This window comes from Lissotriton vulgaris, chromosome 3_1 (assembly GCF_964263255.1).
Source record: "Lissotriton vulgaris chromosome 3_1, aLisVul1.2, whole genome shotgun sequence".
Taxonomy (NCBI): domain Eukaryota; kingdom Metazoa; phylum Chordata; class Amphibia; order Caudata; family Salamandridae; genus Lissotriton; species Lissotriton vulgaris.
In genome coordinates, this window is record NC_141689.1 from 419,425,782 (window position 1) to 419,446,031 (window position 20,250).

Sequence of the window (20,250 nt, forward strand, 5' to 3'; positions counted from 1 at the left end):
TCTACTTGTAACTTCCTCTTTGCATGTGCGCTGCATTATACATCACACATGCAAAGAGAGATATGCTTCTAAGAATAGATTTTGTGCTGGAAGGTATCTGTTCCTGCACAAAAGCTATTCTGACCACAACCCAAGCACACTTTTGACATGGCACAAGGGGGCCTGGATTGGTACTAGGTAGTCATAGGTGTGCTAGCACTAGGAGAGAGCAGAATAACACCATATTGTTTGAAATATGACTCAGTTTTGTTCTCTCACTTTCATGCAACATAGTGCTGCACTGAATTTCGTTAAATGTTAGTAAAACAGGGACACAGATTTCGGTATTACATGGACTGCATCTAGTACACACATAGTTTAAAACTGCCCATTAGGAGCAAACACTCCACAGCTTGGCTGCTAACATCCTTAAAATACCTCTCAGAAAGAATAAATCTTTGTCATAACGAAGCATCAATTTCAGTCAAGCTGCTTTCATGTTTGCAGATCAACCAATTGAACACATTTGCATTTCTTTCTGACAATAATCACCCTTATTGTTCGGCTGTCCGAGGTTCCCTTGGCCTCACAGGAAACACCCTCCCTTCCACTGCAGAAGAGGCATCTCAACAGACGGAATTAACCCCGGACGGTTGTCTTTTAACACAAATTAGGGACTCTGGGGCATATTACCAACAAGTAGCGATATTTATCGCTAAATAGGCTTAGCAATGATTTTTTGTATCGCTGCCTATCGCTGGATATGTTAGCGGAGAAAACATGCTATTAGTAACGTTTTTCTCCATTGTGCTAAAATATCCAGCGACAGCGACGAAATGCTCTTAGCCATGTTATCCACCTCACATTGGATAACATGGCTAAGAACTGGTCTGGGCAGGTGTTAGTATTTGGAGATATTCACGCTTAGCGCAAATATTTCCAACGCTATGCCTGCCTTGCTAATAGGCGATAGCGACGTTAGCGACTGCTTTCAATCGCTAACTGGTTGGGTACGCCCACTTTGCATGTCATTAGCGATAAACATCGCTGACATGCAAAGCGGGCCCCAAACCGCTCGCTATCGCCTAAAAGTTGTCGCTAACAACAATTAGCGACAGCTTGCTAATAGGGCAATAGAATTATCGACGCTTAGCGTCCGAAAACAGCAGCTAAATCGGCTATAATTGCCTATCGCTCCCCTTGGTAATATGCCCTCCTGTTTTTGTTACATTGTAAATGTTTGGGAACATCGTGTCTAAAAGTTGCCCCCCACTTTGACCTCCATAATTAATTGATATATAAGGTGTACGTTTCCAAGCTCATAAGCATCACTTTATCATGCAGGTCTGTATGGTTTTATTGTCAACTAAAAATATGGGAATGCCTCATAGAAGTCTTTGCAAGATTGCATGATTTTTTTCCTATTATTTTAAAAACGTAACTGTGCAATGGCCAAAGTGATAGTGCCCTTGCCACAAAATGCTTTATTCCATGCATCTTTAGAAAATATTGCAAAGCTCACCTGGTTAGTATGTGCTGGTTCCAGTTTAGCGCTCCAACCACTGACACATGTCCAAGCATGTTCCGCAACCTCTTCTTTGTTTCAATGTCCCATAACTTGCAATATAAACAGTAGATTCTTAGCAAAGAACTCAACAGGCAATACCTTATTACAACAACATCCGATGGGCATCAATGCTGGCACAAAACATAATATTGAAGAGCTCTGCATAAAATATTTGCAAATATAGATTTCCCCGTAATGTCTCACTAATGTGTTTCTTTACAGTTTTAACTGAAATTTACTCCGTACCATGGACCATATCATGACCGTTGAATGTGCACTTGTGCGCCAAAACCTGAGCATCTTCTCACCAGTATTTGCATTAACCAAAAACAGGGGAAAATGTCATTGTCGGTCGGTGCAGCTTAGACAATCTCCTGCCAATAATCCTGTAAGTATTACAATAAGAGTGTAGAGAGATAGTGGGCTTTGTCTCAGCCTCTGGCTTATATCTATTTTCCATGGCTTGTCATTGCTAGAATAGGCTGTTTTGTGAATTGGTACATTGTCCCAATTGTGTTTCCAGTAGGCTTTGGTGATGGGGTATCAAGTGGCCCTTTGGATAGACTACAGGTGCAACATTCTTTACAGCGGCGGTGCCTCCATTGGGGCAAGGGAGCATTGCCCGCTGCTAAAAGTGAAGGGAAACATGAAACATAAAACAGTAATAAAACAAATTAATTACCATTGTATAATTCATTCTGGCAAGCAGCTGAGTCTGGGAGGGAGAGACTGGCAGCAGGGAGGAAAAATAGGCACAGTGCACTTCACTTTAAAGAGCCCATGTCGCACACTTGAAACACTCCAACCCGAACTATCTTAGACAGCTGGGTCGAGAGCAAGCACAGACCCCCATAGCCTGATGAGCATCAGACCAGGGTGCTCCAGCCAAAACAGACGATTGAGAGCTTTGCCGCTGAGCCCAAGTGCACTGCTTGTTTTATTTTACCAGTGCCTGTCAGTGGGTCAAATATTCAGCCCACCAGTTTTGTTTGGAGCTGGCCGCCACTGAGTGTTTAGCTTTTACTTGAGTGTGTTCCATGATTAATTTACTTTGCTGACCAGACAACAAGTAATAACTGATATCTGGATTCTTTTGTTTAGGAAGTCTGGGGCCTATTAGCAAGAAAAAGCGATATTTATCGCTAAACGTGGTTAGCAACTTTTTTTTTTTTATCGCTGGCTATCGCTGGTTATTTTAGCGGAGAAAACATGCTATTAGCAACGTTTTTCTCCATTGTGCTAAAATATCCAGCGATAGCGGCAAAATGCGAGAATATCGCTGGAAATCCAGCGATATTCTCGTATTAACCACAATGGTGGCTTAATCTGATAATCCACCCCCATTGACTATACAGGTAAGCCAACTATTTAGCAGGCGTTAGTTTATAGCAATAATCGCGCGTAGCGCAATTTTTTTTATCGCTTCGCCTGCCTTGCTAATAGGCCATAGCTGTGTTACCAACTGTTTTCAGTCTTTAACAGTTTGGGTACGCCCACTTTGCATGTCATTGGCGATAAATATCACTGACATGCAAGGCGGCCCCCAAACCTGTAGCTATCGCCTAAAAGCTGTCGCTAACTGCTGTTAGCGACAGCTTGCTAAAAGGGCGATAAAAATATCGCCGCTTTAGCGGGAAAAAGTCCCCCTAAAGTGGCGATATTGCCCTTGCTAATATGCCCCTCTGTGCTGCTTTGATGTCTCAGCTATTCATGACACAATGTTATTGCCTACATGCCATAGAGAACTCTTTTGTTTTACTTTGCTGTCATGATAATTCATTACTGCATATGCGGCTTATTTGTTTAGAAAAAGAAAATATTTATTTATTTATTATTTGAGCTTTTAAAGCGCAACAGCTGCCCGAAAGGGTTTCCCGGCGCTAAGATAATGCAGCTAGTAGAAGATAGAAGAGGCCATTAAGTTATTGATCAAAAAGCCAGGTCTTGACAGCTTTACGAAAGCGAGTGTAACAGTCCTCTGACCGAATATCCAGAGGGAGGGAGTTCCATAACTTGGGCCCCAGATAGGTAAAGGAGCGACCGCCCACTCTGCAGAGTTTGACCTTAGGCAGAGAAAAGAGAATTTGGGAAGAGAAGCGAAGAATAGCACTTCACCAAGGTCTGCAAGTACCTAGGTGCCACCTTATTCCTAATTTTATGCATGTAGCTAAGCGCCTTAAACTTCACTCGGTTGTCCACCTTCAGCCAGTGAAGGTCACGAAGGCGACTAGATATGTGATCAGTTTTGTGGCAGCGGCTGAGAAGGCGCGCTGCGGCATTTTGCACAAGTTGCAGGCATCGAGTGACTGTCTTTGCCACCCCTAGGTAGAGTATGTTGCCATAATCCAACCGGGAGGTGACCAAGGCATTAACCACAGATCTCTGGGCGTCACTGGGCAGCATCCACAAGATCTTTCTGAGCCACCGTATGATGGTAAAGCATGTTGATGACACCTTGTTAGCCTGACCCTGCATTGTCAGACCCCTGTCGATGATGACACTCAGGTTCCGCACCTGCTCCGCAGGAGAAGGAAGCGGGCCTAACTCTGCAGGCCAGTGTCTGGGGGACCAAAGGTCTGGTTTGTGCCCGAGGATGAGGACCTCCGTCTTCCCCCCATTCAGTTTGAGAAGATTGTGGTTCATCCACTTGGTGATTTCCCCAAGTCCAAACTGAAGGAGAGAGGTGGAGGCCTTGTCAGATTTAGTAAGGGAAAAGACAACCTGTGAATCGTCGGCTATGTGGGCCAGAGGGGTAACATAAAGATTGAAAAGTAAAGGACTAAGAATGGAACCTTGGGGGACACCGTGAGGCTGGTAATAAATATTAGAGGTGGCTGAGTGAGAGAAAATTTGGAAAGTGCGGTCAGAGGGGAAGGAAGCCAGCCAGCCAAGGGCTGATCCTTCAATACCCATGGTGGATAGAGAGTCAAGGAGAATTTTATGTGAGATGGAGTCGAACGCCGCGCTGAGGTCAAGTAATATCAGCGCAGCCATCTCACATCTGTCAAGCAGGGACCGAAGATTCTCTGTGACGCCCAGGAGTGTTGTTTCTGTAGAGAAACCTGGCCGAAAACCTGATTGCGAAGGATGCAATAAGTTATTTGTGCTCACAAACTGAGTGAGGTGGTGATGAATGTGTCGCTCTAGAACCTTAGAAAAGGCAGGCAACAATGAAATAGGGCGATAGTTTGAAAGAATCTCAGGGCCTGCAGTAGTCTTTTCAGCAGCGACGTGATCATTGCGTGTTTCCAACTGGCTGGGACGGTAGCAGTCTTGAGGGAGAGGTTCAGAGTGGAACAAATCGCAGACAGTTGCGGGGGATCAAGTGACCGGAGTACAGCTATAGGTAAGGGGTCGGAAGGGGAGCCAGATTTTATTTTACACAGAATTTCAAGAAGACCATCAGGCTGTAAATCGGGCCAGGTTAGTAACGGATCAATAGTGGAAGCCAAGTGGCGTTAGCCACTGTTGCATATGTGGAAGAAACCACATGGTTGTTATGGCTGTTTTGAGTGGAAATATCCTGATGAATCTTGTCCACTTTGCTAGTAAAAAACTGGGCAATGTCGTCACACTTTCGGCTCGACAAAGGGGGAGCTTCTGCTGTAGTTAGGGAGCCAGCAAGGTTTTTCACCAGGCCAAATAATACTTTCGATTTGTCGATAGCGTCAGTTATGGTTTTGGTGACAAAGTTGGCCCTGGTCAGGGCACAGGCTTTATGATAGGTTTTTAGGGCATTTTTGTAGGCGAGTGCTGCAGGCTTGGAGTAGTCTCTACGGCAAATGCGTTCGAGCTTTTTGCAGTAAGATTTGTCCACTTTTAACGCCTCCAAATACCAAGGGGCTGGAGTCTTGTGGAGTGCATCCTTCTTGAAAGAAGCAGGGAGGCAGATGTCGATGGCATTTTTAAGCCAAGAGTCCATCAATATAGCTGCGGTTTCGGCATCAACTGACCCAAGCAATTCTGCGGGAAGGTGAGTGGCTAATACGTTATTTAGCGAGACAATGTCCAACTTTTTCCATGCCCTCCTGCTTACCGCATAGGTATTTCTGTGTAGAGCTAAAACGTTCATAGGTGTGACCCTAAAACTAACTAGATAGTGGTCAGACCAAAGAACGGGCAAGGTCGGATTACATTGTAAGTGTGATAAATTGGAAAAGATAGGATCTAAAAGGTGACCACCTTTGTGCGTCTGGCCGTGATTGTGGAGAATAATGTTCATTGCCTTGAGATCGGCAATCAAAGTTCTGGTCGAGGAGTTGTTGGAGTCCTCCAGATGAATATTAAAGTCACCCACGACTAGCAAAGTACTGGAGTTTGTGAGGATAGAAGAAATGAGTTCGGACAGATGGGTAACCCAGTCATTGGCTGGGCCGGGAGATGGTAGATTAAAAGGCCCGTCAGTGAAGTTTTAGGATGGAGGGCAAGTTTGGAGGACGCGGCTTCACAGTTATTTAAGGCGGTGTGATCCAATTGGCACTGATACACATTTTTGAAAATTATAGCAATGCCCCCGCCAACTTTCGCCACCCTATCGCACCTAACAAAGGCATAGTTGGCAGGAAGTGCTTCCGCGATGTCTGGTCCAGAGACATCGTGGAACCAAGACTCAGTGACAAAAAGAGCGTCAGGTTGCTCCTCGTTTAGGAGATCTTTCTGTGCTTGGCTACAGAGCGACAGTTCATACTGAGAAAGTTATATGCCGTTTTAGAGATAATCGGCGTTTGAGGTGAACAGCTACGACACAGCAGAGGGGCTTTCAATAAAAATGGGCAGCCTGAACAAGACTGAGAGAATTTACTAGTCAGATCGAAAGTGGAGCAGTCTGCGTTACGATAGAACCCATATGCTCGCAGTTGGTCTGCCCTGTAAATAAGTCTTTGAGGCGGATTAGAAATTTGGCCAGGGGATATGGCCTCTGGGCCCGTTCGGGCGCGGACGGGCACAGACGGGCACGCCTTTGGCGCGCCTTCGGCGCGCCTGCTGCGCGGTCGGGAAAAGTCCGCTATAAGTACAGGAAGAGGGTGGGGCGGAAGAACCAACTGGTCCCCAACCCGGCACCTCACCCAAGATGGCGGCTTACCCTTTCAGCGTCCTGCGTCAGCTCCTAATCGGCTGCGGGGAAGGCTGTTAGGGTCAAGGTGAGTAGCGAGTCCCCAGGAGAGTGTACAACATGATAAAATCAATTTTAATACAATGTTTGTGCAAAAACGCAATAGCAGCAAATAGGTCAAGAGACAGCAAGATCTGTGGCCTAATACCCCGGCTTTCCGCCGCAGGGAAAAACTAGCAGCAAATCAAGGAGGAACTGGAAATACGGCATTAAATACCAGCGAGGGCGGGGCGGAAGAATCAACTGGTCCGCAACCCGGTGCCTCACCCAAGATGGCGGCTTACCCTTTCAGCGTCCCAAGTCAGCTCCTAATCGGCTGCGGGGAAGGCTGTTAGGGTCAAGGTGAGTAGTGAGTCCCCAGGAGAGTGTACAACACGATAACATCAATTTTAAAACAATGTTTGTGCAAAAACGCAATAGCAGCAAATAGGTCAAGAGACAGCAAGATCTGTGGCCTAATACCCCGGCTTTCTGCCTCAGGGCAAAACTAGCAGCAAAACTTTAGGCTCATAGACTTCCTTAAAGATAGAAAGAAAAAACTAGACATTTATCAAATAGGTTGACTACACAATTGCTGTCTAAACCTTTAACTTCACAACTCACACTACAAACGTCATCTTCATCATCAATGCCTTTTAATAGTCTCTTTGTGGGGGGTACAGCTTTTTTACTAATGCAGTTTATTCAGTAAAGGGGTTCTAATCCAAAACTGACAAACAGCTTACATTGGTGTAGCTCAAAATGTTGCTTAATCATGGGATTTTGCCACCTGGACAACTGATGGTAGCAAACACAAAGCTGTCCAACCTTGAAGATGGAGGAGCGGACTGTGGGAATAATGAACTCAGCAACATGCGATCTATGGAGAAGCAACTGCCGCTCTCGAACAAAATAGACAATAAACCAATAATGAAGAGAGCAGGCATCATAAAAATACATTAAGGGTTAAAAGGGAAAATCGGTTAGACAAATAAGAAGTTAAAGCATTTGGAAAGAATAAGATAGACTAAAAAAAGATGAACAAGTATTACAATAGGTTAAGGATGAAAAATTTGGAAAGAACGGGAAAAAAATTGGTGGAGGCATGCCAAAGAAGATAAAGAAGGGTTTTTAAAGAAGTGTTGAAAGAGCATAGGAATGCAAATGTCACATAGATGTTGGAAGCTGGAAAGAGGAAGAACTTGACCAAGTCTAGAATGAATGAAGGGGCAGCAAAAGGATGGTGAAGCTGAGGACAGACATCAAAAAGTAAGAATGATCAAAAGCAACTGAGAATAGAGAGCACCAATGGCCTATCAAATGAAGAGAAGTGATAATGCAGTAACGCGAGGAGAAGGAACACTGAGCAATGAAAATTATGCATAGGCTTGTTTGGGAGCACACATTCACATACTGCAGAGGAAAGATAAAGGGCAGATTTATTTTTTATTTTTTTTATTTTGAAAAACCTTTATTGAGAAAAAGCAAATTCAAATCACACACAGTACATCATGCAACATCGCAGTGCAGCATATAATAAAGAACACAAGGTGAAAAGCAGGGCCATTGTTCCATTACATGTAGGTGTCAGCAATCAACAGAGACAATAATCATGGGATGAGTGTTGCAGTTCTATCACCACAAGATCCCCCCCCCAGGGAAAGCACAGACAGAGCTTAGTGGGCAATTTATCACTGAGGAATAAGGGGAGAAAGCGCCAGCTGCAGGGAGAAGAGGCAGTCACTGACCAGCACCGGCGGACGCTGCGGACCCGAGGCCGGCGGGGAGCGCGCGAGAACAAGAAAGAAGGTAGGTAATCAAAGGGTCCCAAATATCAACGGGGTGGGATCTGGCAGGCATTAGATCCCAGAACTCTGACAATAGAGTCTGGCACCGGGAAGCATCCTCAAGCCAACTCTCAACCTTGGGAGCCGGCCTGTGGACCCAGCACATAGCCACCCTACGCCTTGCAAGGCCCAGCAGCATCGCAATCAAGTGGCGAGAGGCGTCAGGGCAGAATTTAACAAAACCAAGTAGGCACAAAAGTGGATCCGGACGCACCTTGGTGCCGGTGATGTCGGAAATGGACGAACACATCGCCCGCCAGAACTCCGAGACCCTGGGACAAAGCCAAGAAAGATGAGCAAAATCTGCCGCAGGAACTGCACAGCGCAAACAACCATCCCCAGGAGCGAACCCGAGCCTTATGGAGCTGCACCGGGGTGCGGTAAAGCCTGTGCGAGTACTTAAAATGAATCAAATGAAGCCGGTAATTTGGTGATAGCTTCTTCGTCTGATTACAGCAATAGAGCCAGTCGGCTGGCGAGATGTCGATGCCGAGATCAGCACCCCATGCCTCCCGAGCACGATTAGAGGAGATGAGGGCGGACACAAGGGTGTGGGCATATAATTTAGTGACTAGTTTGTGCGGGGACGGGGAAGTGTAGATAAGGTCCAGAGCCAGCATGTTAGGTGGGGGTTGAGGGAAAGTGGGATGTAGCTTCCGGCACGTGGTGTGAAGCTGGTAAAACAGGAGTGTGTCCTGTGGCCCGAGGCATCAGGGAGCTTCTAAAAGGTATTCTCCGGATAGAGGTCTGCCACCCTCATCAGGCCAAGGCGCGCCGCCCTCCTGGACATGCTGGAGGCCTGAAGTGAAGGAAAGTCGGTGTGATTTACTATGGGCATGGAGTTTGCTGAAAGCAAAGGGACGTCAGACACCCTATGCCGGCCAGACCAGGCCCATCAGAGCATAGCGACAGTGACAACCTCGGCCCGGGGGCGCACCCCGGACACAAACAAAGCTGTTGACAGTGGCCAAGGAGAAGCCATGTCCTTCTCTATGGCAACGTGAGGCTGATAGGGGGCGGGGTGTACCCAGAAAATGCAGAAAACTTGCCTGGGAGCGCAAGGCATAAAGCCTAAAGTCAGGAGCACCCTTACCACCAGCGGACATGGGAAGCGTTAGGATATCGTAAGCTACTATTGGCTGTTTGCCCGCCTAGACCAGCGAGATTATTAAGGAGCGCAATCTACGGAAAAAATGAGAAGTGAGGGGGATAGGAATATTGAGAAACACGTAAAGGAATTTTGGAAGAACGACCATCTTAGCTATTACGATACGACCCGCCAGAGATAGCGGGAGCCGGATCCACAAAGGGATCTTGGTTTCCAGCCAGTCTACCGCACGGCCAAAGTTAGATCACCACAAGTCATCCAGGTCTCGACTGAGCCACATGCCCAGATAACGCTTGGGGCCAGAAGCCCAAACAAAAGGAAAGTCAGACGAGAAGGGCCCCATGGCATCAGTCAATGGGAAAAGAACAGACTTACTCCAGTTTACCTGGATGCCGGACAATCCACTGAACTGGATGATCTCGCGGACAAGGGGACTAAGGTTCTCCTGGGGGTGGCGAACATAAAGCACAATGTCGTCCGTGTACATTGGGACCAACAGAGCATGAGATGAAAATCCGATACCCCTGTGGGTATGGTGCTGCCGCAACCTGGTGGCCAAGGGCTCCATTGCTATAGCAAAAAGCATGGGTGACAGCAGACACCCTTGGCGCGTCCCTCGAGCGATAGTAATAGGGTCAGAGACTTGGCCATTGATGCGGATGCGTGCCGAGGGGTTAGTACAAAGCAGTCTAACATTGCGCAGAAAGCGTTCACTGAAGCCCATACGCGGAAGGATGTAAAATAAGAAGGGCCACTCCAGCGTGTCAAATGCCTTTGTGGCGTCCAGCAGGGCAGCCAGGGCCGGTAGATTGGGATTAATTTGATGTAGAACTGAAAAGATTGTACGGAGGTTGTGCGATGTCGCCCTACCAGGGATGAAACCTGATTGATCGAGAAGGGCAATGGTGGGCATAAGTAAGAGGAGACGGTAAGCAATCAATTTGGTGAAGATTTTGTTGTCAATGTTTATTAGAGAAAGAGGGCGGTAGGAGTCACGACAGTCAGGGGGCTTATCAGGCTTGAGAAGCAGGGTTATCAGCACCTCGCGGAGGGAAGGCGGGAAAGAACCAGTATCTAATGAATCATTATAATTGCCGCTAGATGTGGTTTCAGAAGATCTGCAAACGTTTTATAGAAGGAGGCAGGCAGGCCATCCAAACCAGGGGCCTTGTATCCTGGTAAACCAATAATGGCTGCAAGGATTTCTTCTCTAGAGAACAGTTTATCCAGGAATTTTTGATGGTAGTTCTCCAACCAGACCAGTGCGATGGAGTTGAAATAGTGATCTAAGTCCTCCCGTGGCAAAGGGGCGCCAGCGGAGTACAGGCGTGAGTAGAAGTTGAAAAAACAGGACTTTTTGTCCTCCGGGGAGATGGTCCTGTCCGGGCCGCCATCACTCAAAGCCGTGACATAAGAAGCAGCACGCGGTGGACGAAGCAGGTTAGCAAGAGTGCATCCCGGTCGATAACCCTCGCCAAAACGGCACGCCCGGCCCTCCCTGCCCAAGAAGGACAGTTCACGCCCCGCCTCCTCAGTAAATTCAGTGTGTTTTTGACGCAGTTGTGCCAACGTCTCGGGACTGGCCCTCGCAGCCTGGGCCCTATCCAGTTCCTTTATTTCCCCCCTCCTGCTTTGCCAAAGAGGCACGAATAGATCAAAGGATGCCAGCCTGTTTAGAAATACACTCGCCACGGATGACGGCCTTAAACCCCTCCCAGAGAGTAGAAGCGGACTCGACCGAGCCCGCGTTGAGTTCAAAGTAGTTGGTGATCGTGGTCTGGATTTCTGCACAAAAGACCGAGTCCCGAAGTGCGTTAGGGGGAAGTCGTCATGTAAAGGCGCGTCGCAGAAAATTTGGTGGGCGGAGACGGAGCTGGACCGACGCATGGTCGGAAAAGGTGCGCACCATATGCCGTACATCGGAGAGCCAAGAAAGGACGTCTGGGGAGGTCAGCCAAAAATCTATACGAGGCCAGCAGCCCCGCACGCCAGTAAAACAGATGCCCTCCCCCACGTTAGGATAATGATGGCGCCAGGCGTCGCATAGCGCATTATCAGTCAAAATGGATGAAAGGGGTGAGGAGTGGCGGCACCCGACCAATCCAAATTCACAGATAGGGTGACATTAAAATCCTCGCCCCAGAGGATCGCTGCGGGACCACAAGAGGAGATAAGATGCCAAACGTGATTGAAGAAGTCCGCGTCATCACTATAAAGGCCATAGACCGTGGCAATCGTAACAGGTTGGGCCAATAAGAGGCCATGAAGGATCGCGTATCTGCCGTCCTGTCAGTCCGCCAAGGAAGGCCCCACCTTTTCAGAATGGAGACGCCCCTGGCGTACAAGGAATAAGTGGCAGAATGGGATTCCCCCCAGTACCTAGAGTGGAGCCTGGAAACTGTCCCCGGCAACAAGTGCGTCTCTTGCAAGAGGCATAAATCCACTTTGTGGTACTGTAAATGTGCGTGGATCAAGCGGGCCTTGCGATGATCATTCAGGCCTCGAATATTCCAGGACCTGCATACTACATCAGTCATAGTAATGCAACAATGAGCACCATGCCGCGCAGCGCGAACAACAGACACCACAATGGGACGCAACGCAAATAAAAACTAGGAAGAGAGGCAGGCAATAGCAAGCGGCCCGAACCAGGAGGGGGGCAGACACCTTAGATCGGCATACAGTGGGGATTTGCGATTGGGGCATTAGCAGGGAGGCGCACAAGCAACAATACATTCAGGAGAGGCCCAGGGCCCGAAACACTGCTATAACCAATGAGAGCCCAACACAAGGCAAACCGTAGAAGAGGAAGGTGTGCTGAAGAAGGAGAGGAACAGGAGAGCATCAGTCCTACCGAAAGACCAAGCCCATAGAACAGGAGCAGGGGGAGTCAGAGAGAACATTCGAACGTAGCTCACAAAGTCCACCACAAATGGCCAAGGCGAAGAGCACAGTACAGTGTCAATGGTATAACATGCATAAACCATACTGAACAACAAAGCGGCGGCAAACTGAAGTCGCCTCCTCAATAGAGGAGCAAAAATTCCTGTGTCCCCACCCACCACTCCCTCCCCACGCCCGCAAAACAAGCAGAGACCCAAGAACCTCAACCTCCCGACACTTACTCCAACCCCCCAAACAGGCAGAGTAGACCACCCACTCCACCCCAGGAACCCACAACTAGGAGAGGGAAGAACATTAGTAGAAGAGGGAATCATCCCGTGAGGGTATGGCAGGGCTTGGCAGGGTGTCCAAGCATTAGAGTCATCAGACATCTATCAAGCAGGGGAAAGTCTGTAAACCAGGAATGCGTGCACTGCTCAGTCATTGTCACTTAGGCGGCCAGACCCATCGGGTTGAGAAGAAGAGGGGGAGGAACGGGCATCCTTGACAAATCTCTTGGCAAACGCCAGGGCCTCTCTGGGGTCAGGGAAGACGAGTGTTTTTGTGCCTTGGCGGACCCTCAGCTACATCGGATAGGCCAGTGAATATGAGACCTCATGTTTCAGTAAAATGCGTTTGACAGGGAGGAATTCTCTCTGTGCGGCTTGGACGGCAAGGGTATAATCGGGGTAAAAAGACAGAGTGTTTCCCTGGTGGATGATGGTGCCCTCGTCTCATGCAGCACGGAGGATGGCTCCCGGTAGTTCAAAATCTTTGCTATAATAGGACATGGGGGCAGACCAGGACCAGGTCGGGGACCAAGAGAGCGATGTGCTCACTCCACGATGAATACCGAGGATAAGACCTCACCGAAAAGTTCCTTGATCAGCTGTTCCACAAAATCTTCCATCCTGGAAATGTTTGTGGATTCTGGAAGGCCAGTAAGGCGGAGGTTGCTCCGCCGGGAATGGGCCTCCAAGTCCTCATTCTTATCCTGGACTATGGCAAGGATCTTGTCCATCTGAAGAAGTTTCTGTCGGTCCTGAGTGGCGGCATCTTCAACATCCGATACCCTGGTTTCAACGTGTATTAACCGATTGTCGTGCGAGTCAACACGGGCCTTCACCGTGTCCAAGCGAGAGTTGGTCCAGCGGGGCAGCGATACCGGTCACCGTGGACTTGACGTCCAGCATGATGGCCTTAAGGTCATCCTCACGGTTCAAGGAGGCCTCCTCGCTGACAACAGAATCGGTGCCATCGTCGCCAGCAACGGCCTGGCGGGAAGACTTCCGAAGCTTGAAGGCAATCTTGGGTTGTCTTGGATCATTTTTCCCCATGGTAGACGGTCCAGCAGCACGGCGCGGTCCAAGGGAGTTGAAGGGAACCAGAGGTCCGGCCGCCCCCAATGGCCGGTAGCAAAAAGGAGTGAGAAGTGGGACTAGTCCGCCCAAGGCACCTCCAGGAGGAGGCAAGGAGCACCTCCAAAAGCAGAGAGGAAAGGACGTGAGGCCCCCATGCTTGGGCAACTGCGTGGAAAACATAGGGCAAGATAGACGTCAGCACCCCCTAAGGCTGCAGGCCAACGAAGCTGCAAAACAGGAGATCCAGTGGACTTCCGAAGGGGTCTACACCCTCAGCCGACCATTTACAGTCCTCCCAAAGAAGTGAGACCGGAAAGGGCACCCCATCCCCCAGGGCCGTGTAGGGGTGAGCTCCTAAAAGAAGCAGGTACACCAGTAATTCACACAGCTGGTCAGCAAGCAGGGCAGCCACACCACAAAGATGTAGACCCGGCAGAGCACTCCCCATGATGTAGGGCCAGGGCAAGCAGGCGCGACCAGGTGCAGGATGGGACTGCGGCACAGGGCACCAGCCAACAACAAATAGCCAGCAGGGTAGAGGCGGCGATCAGCAGGAGTGTCGCAGGATCGGCCCTGGCGATGTTAGGCGGTCCGGCTCAGGCAGCAGAGAGGAGGGAGCAGACCATGCAGCTACGGAGATCCAGCAGGCCCAGGGCCCAATCAGGAAGGAGCAGCACCCAGCCACGTCCCAGAGCTATACACCAAGGTAGATGGGGCCCACAGAGCCACAAGCAGCCCCAACGCAGCCCCGCAAGCCAGCCGCCGTCTGATGGGGGTGGGAACGCGCCAGACTACAGCAAAGGTGAGCAGGGAAGCGTGGGGGGCAAGCCACACGCAGCACCGAACCCGGGCACTGTCGGCGGCCGCACAAAATGAAGGCAGCCTGACCACCGGCGCCCCACCCCGCAGCACACCAGGATGGCCAGAACGGCCCGCAAGCCCCCAACCTCGCCCGCCAAGCTACAGAGGCCAACCCGCTCACCACGTGCCCCGAGGGGAGTCCAGCGATGGTCAGCTGCAAAGGGAGATGAAGTACTTGCTCTGAGGCCGCAGGATCCAGCAGATACAGCAAGGCCTCAGCCCCACGAATGGGAGTGGCCATGTGTGGCGAGGAACGAGCTCTGGGCGTCGGGAGTCCGGAGGCACGACGTGGAACCAGGGCCCAACCTCGGGGTTCAAGCTTAAGCCAGGCCAGACAGCAGCCGGCCGTGTCCCCCGCACTCCGGATCACAGAGGAGCAGCGGGCGGGAGCGTGAGCCGGCCATGACGAGAGCGAGCGGGGAGACGCAGAGGGCCGCATCCACAGCGCCGGGCACAGGCACCAGCAGCGGCCGCAAGTATCGGCCGGCCACCGCCAGAAGCCCGGCTCCGACCACCGTGGCAATCAGATCGGGTGGGACGAGCAGACCAAGTCACGCCCCCCAAATGAAGGGCAGATTTAACTCCTTTTCCACTGTAACGTCAGTGCCCATCTCGGGCAGTTGACTGAGCAGTGGACACAAAGAGTGGGGCACACTGAACATTGGCTCTTTGTCCTTCTCCATGGTCCTTTAAACCAGGATTGCATTTTAAATCCTATCCTGGCTGTCCTCCACCACTGCCCCGGTGCAAAAGTGCAAGGCAGAGCCGCGTGACATGGTCAAGTTAAGTCAAAAGATCTTTATTCGGCTTAATAATAGCCATAAAAGAATAAATAAAACATTATTTAACAATGGTACACATGATCAAATTTCAACCGACCTAAATAAAACCCTGGAAGTCATTTTCTAACAATATTATGGAGTTGGACTGCAGAGGAGATATACTTATAGACCATAAGACAAGTGAATTCATTGTTTAAAAGAAGTAGATGGCATAATGCAGGGTGACACTTTCTAATGTTTAAAAATCTTAGTAATAGTTTTCAAAAAGGTGCATCTCTTAAGATACAATTTACAAAAGGACATAAAGTGCAAAGGGCTCTATGCAGAGGTTGAGTTACATGGACACAAGTCTAATTTGGCATCACAGTAAACATCACATGGGTACAAAACAGATAAGCCATACCCATCCTAAACCTAATCAAATAAAACATGTGTACTCGATTAAAATAGAAAGAGAGATAGGATTCAATTTGCGTGGAGTTAATTATCAATGAATGCTCAACAACACTTTTTTGGGCCATCTCTTGACTATCTCTTACATGCTTCAAGAATGACAGAAGGTCGCTTTTAAGCTTAGCCTTAGAAATTTACATGGTCAGTGGCAGCAGTAGGGCCTGACAAAAGCCACACAGAGAGCCTTGAGGATGATCCCAGAATACCCATTTGAAGACCAAGGGCCTCATTTATGAGGCCCCTTGCGCCATCCGAACTTCACTTTTCATGAAGTTCCGTGGCGCAGAAGCCTGCGTGGTATTTATCAGGCAGCAGTACGCCAGTTTTTGTGGCGTACTGCTGCCTGATAAATATCAGTCCCTTTAACGCAGTGTTCTGCGTTAAAGGGGCGTGCAATGGATGTTGCTGGGGGCGTTCCCTGCAACATCCATGGCCTTTTGACACTGCCCCAGATTTACGAGAAATTGTAACTCTGAAGCAGTGCCAAAAGCTTACGCCTCCCCAGGGGAGGCGCAAGGGAGGCGCAACAGGGAGAAATGTCTTTTTTTCTCCTCGTATTTCCTTTTTCTATGTGTGCTGCATTCTACAGCACACATAGAAAGAGGAAAAGCCTCTTGTGATTATTTTTGTACAGAAAGGTTTCCCTTCCTGTACAAAAATAATCTTCCCCGCAACGCAGGCACCCTTGCACCATTGTGCAAGGGTGCCTGCGCTGGCGCAGGCAGCCCATTGTGCGCCGGCGGAGGGGAAAAGGACAGGAATGCGCCGTATCTTATAGATACGGCGCATTTCTGCCCTTTTCTTTTGCCGTAGGGAAGCGCAGCAGGAAGGCCTGCTGCGCTTCCCTACGGCAAAAAGTCATAAATGAGGCCCCTAGAACCAGCAGGCCATGCACAGATCCCAAAAGAGAGTGCCTACCAGCAGGGAAGTGTAGCAGCAGATTGGGTTGCAGTGTAGCAAATCATTGGGGCACCAAGGCTTCGGACTCAAGAACCGGTGATGATAACAAGTAAGTAGGTCCAAAAGTCACTAACTGAATAATGTATAATAATAGGGAGGAGGAAGGATTTTTTTTTTAAAGAGTTTTATATAGCACAAACTAGACCCGAAGATATCAGGTATCAGAGCACTTTACATAGCACCAGTTTCGTTACACAAGGACACATTCATTTTTGATAGGCACGGGGAGATTAAGTGATTTGCCCAGAATCACAGGATGTTGAGCGTTGTTGCTGAGACTCGAACACGGTTCCCCAGCAGCTTCCACGTTGACTGCTCTAGCCGTAAGGCTACATTCTTTTCCCGGGTTGGTAGCCTCCCAATACGTCGAACCAAAGAATGCAACCTTATGCATTTAGAACAGGTCGCTGGCACCCCACAACAATCAGTCTGTAAGAGATTGTGAGAAAGGAGCTAGTCCATGTTCTTGGAATGAAGAGAGGCAATGGGTCTCCAGCAGCCGGGTTTGTGGAGGAAGGTGACTGTGATTAAATGGTGAACTGCAGAAGTGAGGGCGGAAGCAACAGGTTGCCCAGAAGAGCCTGAAATTGTTGTAGACAGGTGAATGTTATTCACAGTAGGTTACCTCAACTGGTCAAAATATATATCGTATGAATGTGCTAGTCTCACAATGAAATGCAAGCTTCCACAAGATGCTTTCCATCATGTTAAAAATGCAGTGTCGCACCAATTCACCAGAGTTTCTCTAGTACTGCTACACACAATATAGAAATAAGATGGTGTCAGACTCTGGTATACAAATGTCTTATGGTATATATCACAGTGAATCGTAGCAAAACTGTTTAGCAGCCCTATATATCCTACCAGGCATGCACATACAGGTGCATCATTTCCACATGGAAATTAAAGAGCACTGTGCTTTTTTTAATAATAGTCATCACCGCAGACGGACTTAGTATTGTTCCCCTATATCTGTTTAAGTATTTACAGAGAATCATTCAACCAGCGCTCTCTGCAGGGTACCTCAGTGTGCTGCTAATCAGTCACTATTTGCCCCAATTCTTCTGTCTTCACCTTGTCCTAACGCTCAATATGTTTTTTTATCCCCGTCGCCCACTGATACCATTATTCTCAAGCCTCTCATGCCCACTATCCGAAAATAAAATAGTCACTTTCCATTTCTTCCTACATGGACTGTGCCAATGAGGTACCTCCCAACGTCGGCTCCTGAGGGGGCAGCTGTGGGGGGGGGGGGGGGGGGGGGCAGAAGGAGTGGACAAGGATATAGGGGCATATTACCAAGAATAAGCGATAATTATCGCTAAGCTTGGTTAGCGGCTATAATTTTATCGCTGTGCTTCGCCTATTTTTGGAAACCTTCCTATTATCAAGGTTTATCTCCTAAGCTATAAAAATCGGCCGAAATGCATGAATATTGCTGAAAAGTCAGCGATATTCATGCATTACCGAGCTAATGCTCTTAGCCATGTTATCCACCTACCATTGGATAATATGGCTAAGAACTGCTATGGGGCAGGTGTTAGCTTTTGGAGATATTCGCGCTTAGCGTGAATATTTCCAAAAGTAGGTAATAGGAGATAGCGATGTTAGCGACTGTTTCCAGTCGCTAACATCTTGGCACGCCCACTGTGCATGTCATTAGCGATAATTGTCGTTGACATGCAAAGTGGGCCTCAAGATGATAGCTATCTCCTACTAGCTGTCGCTAACTGGTGTTAGCGACAGCTAGGTAATAGGGCGATAAAATTAACGCTGCTTTAGCGGGAAAAATTCCCGCTAAAATGGCGATAAGGCCCTTGGTAATATGCCCCATAGTGAGGTGTGTAGCTAAAGATATGGGATTCTTGCAAGGAATGTAGCTGACTAATGATATAGAAAAGACCCTAGTTCCAAGACCCAAGTCCACACCAGAATGGCAAGGTTGGCATGCACCAACGAGCTGTGAGGAATTTCAATAGCAGAAGGGCACTCACTGTGTAAATAACCAGTTTGTACCAGGGTAGCAAAGGTTTCAGCGTGAGGCACTGGAAATGAATGGTTATTCCGACACTGGCAGGCTCCTATCAGCCTTTGGCTTTGAGAAAGAATCCTTCATGTGCTCTTTGGCTCCAACTCTCAACTCACAAAATCATTGCCTTATTACAACCAGACAGCTATGGAGTAGTTGGCCAGCTATCAGCGATGAAAGGGTCTTGGCCGAGGGTGGCTATGAGCCAGTAAGCACCAGATAAGAGCACAGAGGGACAGCTGCCTATTTCATAAATTCATACTTTGTCAAACAACAGCCGAGTTACAGCCACTACTGGATAAGCATCCTACTATGTGGCATGGTGTGCTTTGTAAACTTGTGCACTTAGCACAATGGCTTCCTAGGGGAAATGGTGTGTAGTGTGCACCCCCACCACCCATGGAGGTCTCGAGCAGTGTGGGGAAATCCGAAAGTCTGCCAGTCCCTCTTCATACTAACCATGCATGCTTAAATGGTGACAACGTTTTGTCCAATTAGATTATTATAGTAGCTTTCAAATCTCAATGGAAAAAGAATGAGAAAGAAAACTCCTTCCATGGGCAAAAGGTACTCACAGGTAATTCCTGTACTACAACTAGTAAGGAAATGGTGTCTTGTGCATTCAGCAAGGGATGTGTGAATTTACAATGATTTTTTTGCAACTTTCGCAAAGGTCAATGAAAAATGTATCGACCTTGCACAGATAATGAAGTAAGTAGGTCCAAAAGTCACTAACTGAATAATGTATAATAATAGGGAGGAGGAAGGATTTTTTTTAAAGAGTTTTATATAGCACGAACTAGACCCGAAGATATCAGGTATCAGAGCACTTTACATAGCACCAGTTTCGTTACACAAGGACACATTCATTTTTGATAGGCACGGGGAGATTAAGTGATTTGCCCAGAATCACAGGATGTTGAGCGTTGTTGCTGAGACTCGAACACGGTTCCCCAGCAGCTTCCACGTTGACTGCTCTAGCCGTAAGGCTACATTCTTTTCCCGGGTTGGTAGCCTCCCAATACGTCGAACCAAAGAATGCAACCTTATGCATTTAGAACAGGTCGCTGGCACCCCACAACAATCAGTCTGTAAGAGATTGTGAGAAAGGAGCTAGTCCATGTTCTTGGAATGAAGAGAGGCAATGGGTCTCCAGCAGCCGGGTTTGTGGAGGAAGGTGACTGTGATTAAATGGTGAACTGCAGAAGTGAGGGCGGAAGCAACAGGTTGCCCAGAAGAGCCTGAAATTGTTGTAGACAGGTGAATGTTATTCACAGTAGGTTACCTCAACTGGTCAAAATATATATCGTATGAATGTGCTAGTCTCA

The 20,250-nt window shown here is 48.4% G+C and overlaps 1 protein-coding gene across 2 annotated transcripts in view; it reads right to left on the bottom strand.

Moving 5' to 3' along the window:
* CDC20B (cell division cycle 20B) overlaps positions 1-20,250 on the bottom strand; it is a 374,231-nt gene that overhangs the window by 68,049 nt on the left and 285,932 nt on the right. For both annotated transcript variants that reach the window (XM_086960634.1, XM_086960632.1), the window contains one exon: positions 1,502-1,596. In XM_086960634.1, the coding sequence (XP_086816760.1) occupies positions 1,502-1,596 (95 nt within the window). The remainder of the gene's footprint in view (positions 1-1,501; positions 1,597-20,250) is intronic.